This window comes from Pinus tabuliformis, chromosome 6 (assembly GCF_031772625.1).
Source record: "Pinus tabuliformis cultivar Carrire ecotype Pingquan chromosome 6, CPIR1, whole genome shotgun sequence".
NCBI classification, from domain to species: domain Eukaryota; kingdom Viridiplantae; phylum Streptophyta; class Pinopsida; order Pinales; family Pinaceae; genus Pinus; species Pinus tabuliformis.
This window is the reverse complement of record NC_142292.1, coordinates 1,018,889,148-1,018,903,109: the sequence shown is the minus strand read 5'-3', so window position 1 is coordinate 1,018,903,109 and position 13,962 is coordinate 1,018,889,148. Positions and strand designations below refer to the sequence as shown.

At 40.4% G+C, this 13,962-nt stretch overlaps 1 protein-coding gene across 1 annotated transcript in view; it reads left to right on the top strand.

The window, feature by feature from the left end:
- Positions 1-13,962, top strand: part of LOC149262457 (uncharacterized) — a 233,857-nt gene that overhangs the window by 68,157 nt on the left and 151,738 nt on the right. The window contains exon 7 of the mRNA XM_089424677.1: positions 2,201-2,327. Within this exon, the coding sequence (XP_089280803.1) occupies positions 2,201-2,327 (127 nt within the window). The remainder of the gene's footprint in view (positions 1-2,200; positions 2,328-13,962) is intronic.

Genomic DNA, 13,962 nt, shown 5'->3' with positions numbered 1-13,962 from the left:
TTATGGCTGCTGATATTTTTCCTAGATTCCTCTCGTTGAGAGGTGTAGGATTGATCTAAAGATCATCCGATTCCAATAAGTATTTATGAAGATATGAATTTATTCTGATTATGGACAAATTGTCAAGGTCGGCCAACAACTTATGTAGGCTCAGAAGCCCAACAGTCATGTCTATTGAATCTCAACGTTTTGCATATAAATACAAGGAGCATTCTCCTCATTTGGACACTTCACTCACACACACATCTCTCTTTCTCTCCCCTGCGTAGAAAAGAGTCTCTCTCTCTCACACGTGTGGCTGAAAGGAAGACGTCCTAGGGCAAAAAGGACACAGAAAAATGACAGCAAGTCATCTTTGACCAGCGTTGACCAGCATTGACCTTCCAAGAAGTGCGGATTGGGTGTGGTTGCCTCTCCTAGGCAGGCCGCAATTTTTGGCACAAAAATCGAGGTGATCTGACCTTTGGTTTGACCGGTATTGACTGCCCTAGTTTAGGGCTGCAATTGACTTCAGAAATCTGCACTTTGACTGAACTTTTGGGACTGTTTTAGGGCTGTTTCTTCAGGCTGTTCGAGGACAAGTTGACCAGAAATTGACCAAGTATTTTAGAGGTCAATTTCAGCTAGTTTGACCAAGTTTGACTTTGCTGATCTAGGGTTTGCTGTTGCTGATATAAAATTACAGAATTCAGATTTTGTACTATTTCTCTGCTGAACTATTGAAGATAAAAGAAGATTTGATCAAAAGGTTTCCCCAAATTGGGGTTTGTCCCTGGCTAGCTGCCACATCTTGTGTCTCTTGTCTTGGCTTGTTTTTGGTTGATCATTTAATGTTTTATCTGCACTTTATTTAATGTATATGTGATTGCTAATCTGTGGCTAATAAAAAGAAAAATAAGTAAATTGCTCTAAGCATAGAACATACCATAATTTAACAAGAAGGAGATCACCCTCTAAAAACCATAGTGCCAATGCTAACCAAGTAAATAAAGTCCACATACATCTCAGATACACTGGGGGATGCTCACACATGATGCCTATATCCACATCAAACATGGCAGTGACACCTCATAAGGCCTGGAACCATAAAAAAATAATTACAATCAAATCATAGAAGGGGACAATGTGATATGCCCCCTTCTAGCCACTGAACCATAAAATTATAATCATAATGCTGAATCAACTGAAACATGACATCAATATGCAGGGACGTGAACTAGTCACTTTGGACTAGACACTCTTCTCTGAACATCACAGCGCCCACCACTGAACGGTGGTCAGTTCTTGAAGAACCACATGGGTAAAGCTAGGAAAAGTCTGTGCTTCCATAATGTGTCCCTGGATAACATTAATTGACCATCTGGAACACCGATATGTTGCTGCCTTTTATAGCGAAGTGCTCAGAATCATTACCATACTCGGTAACAACTCTGTCTTTGGGATAAACTTGGAATATGTAACTGGAACATGCCAACTGATCCTCAGACATCATGAGGGGTAATGATGTGAAGCATAGAGTGAGCTCGCAGATTGTTAGTGATTCTCTTAACTATTTCATCTCTTTCACTGAGCATTGACAAAACATTTACACAACAACACAAACATCTTCTGCTCTAACTTGCTTTGTATATGTTTCAGTGATTATTCATTTAATTTCTGTTCATGTTTCCTTTGTGATAACTTAATCAGTACAATCTGTTGAGTTTGTCCTCTAATTTGCATACCGGAATCAAATCAGTTACTCCTTGACTTCAACCTCGCATTGTGTTATTCTTACATTTTATTGTCATTGTTATGCAATATGTGTAGTGTTGGTGTGGAAAGTCACTTTGTCATTGGACCTCCACATTGTTGTCTTTGCTGGTTTGTTCTTGGATGGCTAGAACTTGCAGCAAATTGGCATGCGATTGGAGTAATATCCTAATGTCTTGATAGTTGTGTCAGTCAAGTGGTGGGGAATCAATTTACCTTTTCATTCATTTGCCTACAAATTCTGTCCCCTTTACAGAGGGTTAGGTGGGAAAATGTGACATGTATTATCTGGTCCATAGGTTGTTTCTTTTTATGTTGCGGTTTTCGTTTTCATAGGTTCTTCTTTGTATACTGTGCTTTTCCTGGGTACTTTGTTGTATTATAGTGTATTAATTTTATTGAATGTTACTGACATTGATAAATGTTGATTGCTTGATGCAATGGTTAGGATTAAGAATGATGATAGGATGATTCAAATTGAGGGTGTTGAGTCCCTTTCTGAACCGGAACTTAGGCAAGCTTGTCGAGATCGTGGAAAATTAGGTTTAATTTCCATTGAGGAAATGCGACAACAGGTAACTTCATATTCCTTTCTCCAATATTGAATAATTCATTCGTTTTGGACTTCTACAATTTGTATTATCATTAACCATCTGTGGTTGAAGTAAGCAATCATAAAGATTAGAATTCAGAAAAGTGAATGAACTTTGCCATCTAGGGCACTCTAGTATCTTGACTTCATTTTATGATTATGTAGTTGTTATATTATCATTATCATAATGGGTTTGGGCAGTATCTGTATTCTATTTACGTCCTTGCAGAGAAATTAATTTATAGAAGAAAACAACAAAATGCATCTTTAGTATTTGCAAGACAGCTTTATTAAGGCGAAGACATTTCAACTTCTTACGAGGAATTTTTTTTTTTTTAATAAAGCATGACCTGCTTTATGGGAACTGAACAATTTTTAATGTAGGCCTCCATCATGCATTTATTGTATGGTAAGTCTGGGTCTTGCATATCATACAGCAGCCAACCTGAACAAATCTAGGCTGCTTGAACGACTGAGCCGACTTTAACACATAAGGAGTACATACTACTATAAATAGGGGATAAATAGAAATGATTACCATTTTACTATTTTTCTTTTAACAATGACAAATCCACCTTTCCTTTCAAAAAGGAGCCACAAGACACCTCAACTATACCTGTTGGGTGATGAAGCTTACAACAAAAGGTCTTGTCCAATCTCAATTCTTCGATTTTATCTGAATCCAACACTGGGAGAAAGTCTTGGCTCATTCAGTGTTTTTCTTCTTAGCAGAGAGGATATTCTTGAAGGCTCAATACTCTTCTTATGCTACTGAAAAGCACTAATGTACAAATGGGATTATCCTCCAAAATTGGAGCATCAATAAGAAGGCCACCTTTCTTTTCTTTTCTTTTGTCAAATTTCCCTTCTATTCCCCCTGAGAAGGAGAACTAGGCAGCTTGTTGAACTCTTGTGGAGGGCTTGCCAAGGGAAGTTGGACATCACTCTCTGGAGTCTCTTTAATAACTGAGGCCAAACCATCTCGACCTACTCAAGTTGAGAAATGTTCCTTAGGGGTTTGAGGTAGGAGCACTGTTTTCAAAACCGGCCGGCTCGGAACCGACTCGGCCGAGTTGGTCCGAGCCAGGCCAAAAAATATTGACTCGGCCTTGGATTCAGTTCGGCCGGCTGGGTTAATACCAAGCCAACTCAGCTGGCTCGGTATTAACCCGGCTGGCTCGGCCGAGCCAGCATTAACCCGGCCGAGTTAGAAAAAGAGGCCCAAGCTATGGAATCCGGATGAATTGCCTGGAATAAATTAAGTATCATCAATCAAAAGATTCAATGTTCTTTCGAAAATTGAATTCACTGTGACATTTTAACATGCAAACAAACTTTCTGATTATTGGCTATTTGAAATTTGAATCACAAATGATAGACTAGGAGCCTGCAGAATCGGAAATTGAATCCCATAGAAAACTGAGTTTCACCTTGCAAAATGTATAGTTTCTAAAACACAACTCGGACATCAATATTTGCTGGCAGAAGTGTTGGTTCCAATATTTGCTGCAGAAGTGTCAGTTGACTAGCTGCATATGGCACATCACCAAATCCTACTGACCTCACAAAGACCACGACCTTTCACATCTCTTTTGAAAAGTATTGACACAAAGGTGTCAATTTTAAGCCTAAAGGAAATTTAGAGACAAACATAATTACAGTAACAGAAGAATCTCTCCGTTTGATGAAGTAGAAATTAATATAATTATAAATCCAATAATTTGTTCATTTTCTCCTTCTTGTCACCACACCTTCTACAATAGTTGTTCTGATCCATGAAATATCATCAGCAATGCCTAAGTTTTACAGAATAATGTGACATCCACTCCTTTGATGCATCATGCAATAGGCACAGTTTATGTCCCATGCACAGAAATGTTTTTCTCTATGCATCCTCGTTTTCCTCCAAAACAGAATCCAAGGATTAACCGGACATCCAAAATAGAGCATGGAGATTAAGGATAAGTTAATAAAGCTGCGGTTTTTGGTGTGGATGAACAGACTGACACTGCTTAATAAAAAAATGAAATTTCATCCTTACTGTGCAAATTTTTGGATTGAATTTTCTGTGTTCTAATAATCAGAATATCTTGCATCATTTGTTATGTGTTTTTGTTTTGATCTCGATTCTCTATATCATCATCATGTATGTATTGGACAGTGCACTGGGTGCCATTTTGATATAATGGATATATACATGAGCCTGCTTTGATCATATGTTGCCTTCTATCTATATTCTAATGTTGTGTGTTTGTAAACATGAATGAAAATCTTTAAAATTATGTTTTTTAATAAAAAAATTAAATATTTAATGTATTTTTTACAACGACCGAGTCATTGAAATCGAGCCGGCCGAGTTGATACCGAGTCGGAGTCGGAGTTGAAGTCGACCCTCTGCTGAGTCGGTGTCGGAGTCGGAGTTTTAAAACATTGGGTAGGAGGGCTTCTTGCACCTTTTCATGCTCAGTGATGATATGATGATGCTTTACCCCAATAGTGCTGATGGTGAAATTACAATCCTTTTTACACTTTTTAATTGAAGGCTTTGAGGGGACATCCTTAGGAACCTACTTAGGATAAGCAATAACTAGATGATAGTGTCAAAGCAAGCTTTGTACCTGAAGGCCACTTGCTCATAGTCTAGCTTTTGATTCTAGATAACAACTTGCAAATCTAGAAGAGTTTCCTTTGGTAGAACATCAGATACACCTCAACAAAAATTCTTGCATAAGTGTTTTCAGACCTGCAATGGTCTCCAGGGAGAGTGAAATCATTTTCCCCAAACACTCCCTTAACCAAATAGTGAGGGAGGTTATAACGTGTTCAAGGATCGAAGGATTGACCCCAAGTTTGTGTTGGAAATACAATTGCTGTTACACCAAAAACCGCAGGTGTTGGTAAACAGATGTATCGCCAGAGTCAACGGATCCTCAAGTGGCTGTTAGGCACATGTTGCGAAATACACAAGGAGCACTGACTTTCATTCATCCAACAATCTCCCCCCCAGCGTGACCCGAGTGTGTTTCGAACTCAAGACCTTTGGCTCTAATACCACTTGTTGGAAACACTGAAAAGGGGGTGAACCAATGTTTCACTTGCAATTAGTTAATTATTAAATTTCAGAGCATTAACATCAAATCAAACAGAAATCATCAACACATCTCAAGAGCAGTACACAAGAATTTTTTTTTTAGTTGGAAACCCTTCCTGGAGAAAAATCACTGAACACTTTTATAATATAATGTATGAGTACAATGTTTCTCAGCTCCAACTTCCTAGTATTCTAGAAAAGCATTCAATTTATTAGGGAGCTCCAATTCCTGAGAAAAATGCTCCTACACCCTAGTTTCCCACTGGAAAGACGCTCCAACGCCCTAGTTTTATCAACTCCAACTGAAAGGGTTCTCCAATGCCTTAGTTTTATTAGCTCCAACTGAAAGGATGCTCCAACACCCTGCAAGCTCCAACTTGCCCAACACCACCCTGCCACCCTGAAGTATTTTCAGGCTACAACTTGAGGGAGACTTCACTCTCCTGCCTTGCAGCACCCAACCACCCTGAAAATAAAATGGAGACACGAATTGTGGTCTCCCATACCAGAGACAATGACCCACTTACAAAGGTATTCAATAAACCCCTTTACTGTTGGTGTATACTTCAGATGTACAATGATGACCCAAACTATGTCAACTGCCTAACTACAGAGCTGCCCCTTGTAGACTTGATAATGCCTTTCAATCAACTTAATCTGAACAAATCACGTAGCATGTTTCATACCTCAAGTCTGCTGATGTAAAGTGTGCCATTGTTTTGCCTGAAGATGCCCTTGAGTGATCTCAAGTCTACTGAAGATTGCACAACGCTTAATATACTGCTTCCTTACGGTGATCTTCTTACTCTGCCACTGAAGCTAGCCAAATCTAATGCCCAGAAGATATCACTGATTAACTTCAGATTTCTGTCAGGTATATTTCTGAGAGATCTGCTTTGAAATGCTTGAATTCTTCAACTATGGTCAATGTGAGTCTTCTTCAGATAATACTACCATATAGTTCTTCAAAACTCGTCATAATTTGATAGACTTCTGTATGCCCTTCTTTTGTTCGGACCCTTCAGATTTGGCACAAAAATAGATCCTTAATCTTGTTGCTAATTTCTTCAAATAGTGTCAGAGAAATAGGGCTTAGGCTGCCCTAACTACACCTCAAAAATTGAATCACAGATAGGCTTCAGAGAAACCAAGATTAGGGCTGTTGAATAGTAAAAAATGATTGAGATTTGCCTCCAAGAGGTCTTACTCCATACTGGTCCAACAAAGAGCCAACTCAATGAAACCCTTACCTCAGATTCTGCCTTCAGATTTGATGTGTAGATGACTTTTGATCTGCTTCTGTCCAAACTTCAAAGATCAACATTCAATGCTTAGATTGTAATACAGTCTTAGGGCTGAGCCTCAGATGATGGCCTCATGCTGGCATAAGTAGATCACAGGTCTCTATAGAAATCAAGCCTAGAAATTCAGTGAATGGTGCAAGGGAATGCCCTTAAAACGAGTTAAACAAAGTCTTAGAAATCTTCTATAGAGGGGTCCGAATTAACTTCAGGAAAACACGTTTTTGACAGACCTGAGAGGTGCCAGTAATAAGTCCTGGAGTAGTATGTAATGAGCCCCAGAGTCTGCAAGACAAACCTGAACAAAATGCACAAAGTTGCCTGCAAAATAGCCCACTGAATCACTGATTAAGGCTCAAATTTGACCTACCACAGAGGGCTGAAAACTTCAAAAGATAATCCAGCGAAGATTGCTTCAGAATCTAGTGAACACTGCTTTAGTCAGATTTTGGATTAGAGCTCAAAATACCAGCGAAGACTACCTCAGAAAACAGTGAAGAAGATAAACGATACTGCCCTAATAGATGACTGTTGTGCCAGCGAGTTCAGTCAGAAAAGGCTCAGAAATTAGGCCTCAGTGGTGATCCGAATTAGCCCTCAAAATTTGTGAGAGATGTCCCTCAGAATGGTTCCACAGGTCTACACTTTGAAGGCTGCAAGAGTCTCCCAAAAGAGGGCCGAGTAGGCCTCAGAACATTTCCACAGGGGGTCTGAGATTACCCCTCAGACAAGGCCTGAGAAACCGAAGAAAAGTTCCTCAGATAGGCTCAGACTTACCTCAGAAAAGTTACCTCCGAGTTGCGCCTTTATCTCAGAACATGGCCTTAGAGAGGGCTGAATTAGTGCACAGAAAATCTCCTCAAGTCTTAGTGAGAACCTTAAACCAAGGAAAAAAGATTAAACCCAAAAACCCTCTCCAAGCTCGACCTTCTCCTTAAGCTGGGCATGACTACACAAGGCCGCATAAACCACAGAGAATATATGCAAAATATGTGTGTTAAAAATGTTACTTTGGAGGGCAGACGAGCCATGAATTTATAATTTTATAGAAGTCGTGGAGGCTTCTAGAGGGGTTGGCCTGGCCTAATTGTCATGGAGTCGGCCTTATAAAAAAATTGAATTTAAATTTTCAAAATAAATATTTTGAGCCAAAACTTAAAGCCCCTTTTGAAGCCGACTTAGCCTCCAAGAAATTAATTAATTTCCTCAATAAGTAATCCTAGTTTAAGTGAAATTTCTTGAAAATATATGCCATAATAAACCAATCACCGAGCTGTCCTTAACATCTCTTATTGGGTCACTTTAACCATGCATTGGGGCTCCAACTTTGACTGGACATATCTCCTCAACCGTGAGGAGTTATGTGGCATGCCACCTACCATTGGAATTGGAATGACGAGGAGAATGAAAAGAAGATGGTCTAGAACCCAAAAACATTGATCTTCCATGCCATTTTCTTTATTAAAGGTGGGGCTTCTTCTGGCTGCTGCTTGGGTTGACATCAATGACAACAAAATTCCAACAATCTCCCCCTTTGGCATTGATGGCAACACACGTGCTCCCCCTGCGATTGTTGCTCCCTCTGACTTAATGCCTTTGATCTTCCTCTCCTGATTTCTCTCCCCCTTTCACATCAATAGCAAAGGGTGACTCCCCTTGACAAAATAACTTCCTCTCTTTTCGTGCAACATGCCTTTCTCCTCCTATCTGCTTGGCTTGATGGAATACATATCATTGTGAACCAGGTAGAATCTCGAGCTTTTTCAAAGATACTCAAAGGTCTCTCAAGGTAGAGGTTTGGTGAAGATGTCAACTATTTTCTCCGTTATCCCAATGTAGGGTACCTTGATATTCTTCTCTGCAACTTGTTCTCGAAGAAAGTGGTAATTAATAGGAATGTGTTTTGTTTTTGAATGCATGACAGGGTTTTTGGAGAGACTTATGGCACTGGTGTTGTCACAGAATATCAAAATGGACCCATCAAACTTCACTTGGAGATCCTGCAGAGTTTGCTTCATCCGAGAACCTGAGTACAACATGTTGTTGCTGCTATATATTCTGCTTTTGTGGTGGACAAGGAGATTGAGGACTGTGTTGAAGAATCTAGGGCACGAGGTTAATGAGGTTCTTCTTTACATGATAACTATTAATGCTTAGCTTATTAGTGTGTCTTCTTTTATTCATTATATAGCTACCATAACAAAGAGACAAGAACACAATAAGTTGGCATTTTGCCAGGGTCAAAATCTCTCCCTCTTGGAGAGGAAAACCCGCATAAAATTCTTCTTATAGAGATTCCAATTGACAAACACCAAGACCATGACCCCTGACTAATCGAGCCACTCCAAAGACCAAGCCACCAATCCTCTTCTTCATACTGCTGAGATCATCGTCATCATTGCACCACTGAGACATCCATTACTGCTGCAACATCACTGAGATATTCATGAGAGCAAGACTGCTGCACCATATCTCTATCTTTACTTAGTTCTTTACTGATTACTGAGATCATCATTATGTAGATGAGGTTTCTATGATGAGACATGTATATAGATATATACATGTGACTGTTGCATCGAAGTCCTCATGTTAATCCTTCATGCCTATGATGACACCTTGATGTACATTGAGATCCTTCCTTTATGTTGAGACTGTGATCATTCTTGTTACCATGACTATGACAACATAGAGAACTTCACCGAGTATGTGACTGTGTTTAGAGATTATCCTCGTCTTTGTCATGTTGTGCATACACTACTATGATATTTATGCTGAGAGTGTGTACTATTATAATCTGCATCCGAGAACCATAAACCGTTTCCTCAACCGAGATTCCATAATAAAGTCTTCCTCCGAGATTCTTGTAACTTCTAACTCGATCGAGATTTCTGAGAGGAATGTGAGGGTATTCATTGTGGTTATCATCGAGAGTGCCTTCCCCGAAGTCATAGACTAATGCGAGATTCTTTAGATTGTGTGTTAAAATTGGCAACTAGGGCAAAACTTCATGTGGGTCATCTTATTCATGGCTGATAATATTTTTATTAGATTCCTCTCGTCGAGAGGTGTAGGATTGATATAAAGATCATCCGATTCCGATAATTATTCATGGAGATATGAATTTATTTTGATTATGGAATTATTATCAAGCCGACGTACAACTCATGTAGGCTCAGAAGCCCAACAGTGGCATCTATTCAAACACCAACGTTGTGTATAAATATAAGAGGACTTTTCCTCATTTGCACTCACTCATCTCATCACATCTCTCTCTCTCTACTGCGCAGAAATGAGTCTCTTCTCTACTGCGCAGAAATGGGTCTCTCTCTCACACATGTGAAGCCGAAAACTGTTGAACCTGACACTGCAACTGCAGAAGTAAAGATTGACTTGCGTGGCCTAGAAGATCTCCTCTTTGGAACTGCGTTGTAGGTTCATCTGAACCTCCTTTGAAAGCCGCAACTTTTGGTGGTGGAATGAAGTCAATCCGACGAACGGTTTGCAAGATATCGACTGCCCTAGTTTGAAGCCAGAAACTGCTGAAACTGAAGCTACAACTGTAGAAGTAAAGATTGACCTACGTGGCCTAGAAGACCTCATCTGAACTGCGCTGTAGGTTCATCTGAACCTCCTTTGGAAGTCGCAACTTTTGGTGGTGGAATGAAGTCAATCCGACGGTCGGTTTGTGAGATATCGTATGCCCTAGTTTGATAATGAAGCCGCTAATGCTGATGCTGCTGATCTAGGGTTTGCTACTGCTGATATGAATCATATTTATTGTACTATTTCTCTCTGCTGAATTATTGACGATAAAAGAAGATTTGATCAAAGGGTTTCCCCACACATTGTGGGGTTTGTCCCTGGCTAGCCGCCACATCTTGTGTCTCTTGTCTTGGCTTGTTTTCTATCGATCGTTTAATGTTCTATCTGCACTTTACTTTATGTACATGTGATTGCTAATCTGTGGAATATAATAAGAAAAAGAAGTAAACTGTTATAAGCATAAAACATACTATAACTTAACATGGTATCAGAGCTGAGGTGAAGACAAAGCCCGAGCAAGAGCAAGAGCAATCACCGAAGAGAATATTGGCAAGGCTATCCTAAAAGAACTATGGGGTCCTCAACACTCTTTCCTGCCAAAGACAAGCTCCGTGAGAAAGATGACTATCACGCATGGAAGATGTCTATCGATCTAACCCTAGAAGACCCAGGAGTGCTGGACGATGTAAGAGGCAATATTGTTGAGCCTCCATCAAGTGCATCCGCCGCTGCATGGAACAAATGGAAAACCGAAGAAGTCAAAATAGAAGATCATCCGGGACTATCGACAAGCACTTGGTGGCCTACATCTCTGAACTGGACACCTCCAAGGAAATCTACGATACATTGGGAAATGGCACTCACGACTCTTGGAGGATTACCATCCGAATGGTACGTGTTCAGGACTACTCTTCTGAACTATAATGTAATTCCTGGTTTCGAGGAATTAATGGCTAGATGCATTCAAGAAGAAACAAGGGAAGAAGAGCAAGAAATGCCCATGCCTAAAGGTCCTCCTGTTGCTTTTTCTTCTCATGTTAAGAGAAGAAATAATTCTGGGTCTAAATCAAAAGGAAAGGCTAGATCTAAGGGTGGAAGAAAAGGATGATGTTTCATCTGCAATGAAGCAGGTCACTATGTAAGGGAGTGCCCTGATAGAAAGGACTCACACTGGGACGATGATCAAAATTCCTCTGATGGCAATCAAAGGAATGACAAATTCAATAGCAAAGGTAAGAGGAGAGCTGGGAATCAAGGAAGAGGACAACCATTCAAGAAGGCTAGAAAGTCCAGGATGTATTAAATGCACCTGACCTCAAAAAGAACCTAGTGTCCATCTCGGCAATGGAAGACAAAGGCTATAAGGTAACCTTCAGCAATGGCAAGGTATGTATATGGAAAAATAATGTTAAAGATTTCTTTACTCTTGGGTTTAGTGTTATATCAGGTCGATGGAAGTCCGCTAGGTGTCATGTCTTGTGACACAACTCTTCAGTCCGAACTTTGGCATCGGAGGTTTGCCCACCTTCATTACAAAGCTCTACCTGATGTAAGACAGATGGTAACAAGGATGCCCGAATTCCAAGTAGAGAAAGAAGGTATATGTCCGGGATGTGCCGAAGGAAAGCTCAAAAGGGGACTATTCCCCTCAAACCAAAGCAAGACCTATGATATATTACAGTTAGTTCACTCAGGCATATATGAGGCTGGCATTAAGAGGGAGACTGCTACACCACATACTCCTGAGCAGAATGGTGTGGCGGGAAGGAAGAACCGCACGATTGTGGAAGTTGTCCGGGCCATGCTACATGATCAAAGACTTTCGAAGTTTCTATGGGCTGAAACTACAAACACTGCCGTATATGTACAAAATTCGATGCCCTCATCAAGCATTGGGTTCCAAGACTCCTGAAGAAAAGTTCACTGGTAAGAAACCTGATGTTTCTCATTTTAGAATTTTTGGAAGCCATGTATATTTTCATGTGCCGAAAGAGAAAAGAAATAAATTGGGTGCATCTGGAAAGAAGGGAATTTTCGTGGGCTATGGTGAAAATACTAAAGGCTATAGAATCTATGTAGTCGGTCAAAGGGAAGTCGTAATTAGTCATGATGTCACCTTTGACGAAGATATGGCTCTTAGCAAGGTGAACAATCTTTCGACTTTGAGGAGCTCTCAAGAAGCCAACACTAGGGAACTGAAAGAAAAAGATGATGAATCAATGCTTGATGTAGAAGAACCCATGGATCCGATTGATCCTCATCCACAGGAGACTTCCTCTTCTAGGAAGAGGCCTTCATGGCTTAGGGGGATACTTGATGATGCTGAAGGACATGCTGCACCCTGAGGAACCTTCCGTCAAAGTAAGAAACCTAATAGGTATCAGGGATACCTGACCATCATGAGCACGATCATATAAAATGAGCCTTCATCATTCTTAGATGTCGTCAAGCATTAAGTATGGAAGGATGCTATGACTAAAGAATATGAGTCTATCATGAAGAATGATGTCTGGGAAGTAGTTCCCAGACCCCAGGACAAGACATTTGTTACTTCCAAATGGCTTAACAAGATAAAGCATGCAGCAAATGGAAGTACGAAAAAGTATAAGGATCGTTTTGTTGCTCATGGTTTCTCCGAGAAGGAAGGTATAGATTATGATGTGATATTTGCACCTGTTGCCAGATATACGACCATCTGCTCGATCATAGCCCTTGTCGCTTCACAAGGATGGAACCTACATCAGATGGATGTCAAGACTGCGTTCTTACACGGCTCGATCAAAGAAGAGGTCTACGTGGAGCAACCCGGAGGATTTGATTGAAAATATCATGTATGCAGGTTGAAGAAGGCTCTCTATGGGCTGAAGCAAGCACCTCAAGCATGTTATGAGAGGATCGATAGCTACTTGATGAAGCTGGGATTCACTAGGAGTGAAACCGATCCTAACCTTTACTTTAAGGTTGAAGATGACAAGCCTCTCATACTGGTGCTATATGTGGATGACCTCTTTCTAACAGGTGCAAACCCTCTCGTTCACAAATGTAAGAGGGAGTTGGCTTCTGAATTTGAAATGAAGGACCAAGGACTTGAAGTGTGGCAGAAGCAGGGGGAAATTTTCCTATCTCAAGGAAAATATGTGGTAATGATATTAGAAAGACTCGGTATGATGGATTGCAAGCTTGTGACTACCCCGAGGATCTTAACTTTTAGAAGTTATATGGTAGTGATGTTGGACCAGATTTGGGAAATGCCTCTGAGTTTCATAAACTCATTCGCATTGATGTTCTTCTTGGTGAACCTCCATCCGAACATATGTTTTGTAGTTAGCATTGTGAGCTCATATTTGGTTGAGCTTCACTGGATTGATGCCAAGAATCTTCTAAGATATATTCGTGGCACAATGGGTTAAGACACACTGCTGAAGATGTGAGACTACTTGGATATACTAATGCTGATTGGGCATGCAGTGTGGTGGACCGTAACAGCACTTCTGTGTGCTGTTTCACCTTGGGATCTGCTTTGATATCCTAGATGAGCAGGAAGCAGAAGTCGGTGGCTTTGAGCACCGCCGAAGCAGAATATATTGCTGCTAGCATGACCTCGTGTGAGGTAGTTTGGTTGCGAAGGCTCTTCAGTGAGCTGTTTGGATTTACATTGGATACCACTGTGATTCTTTGTAACA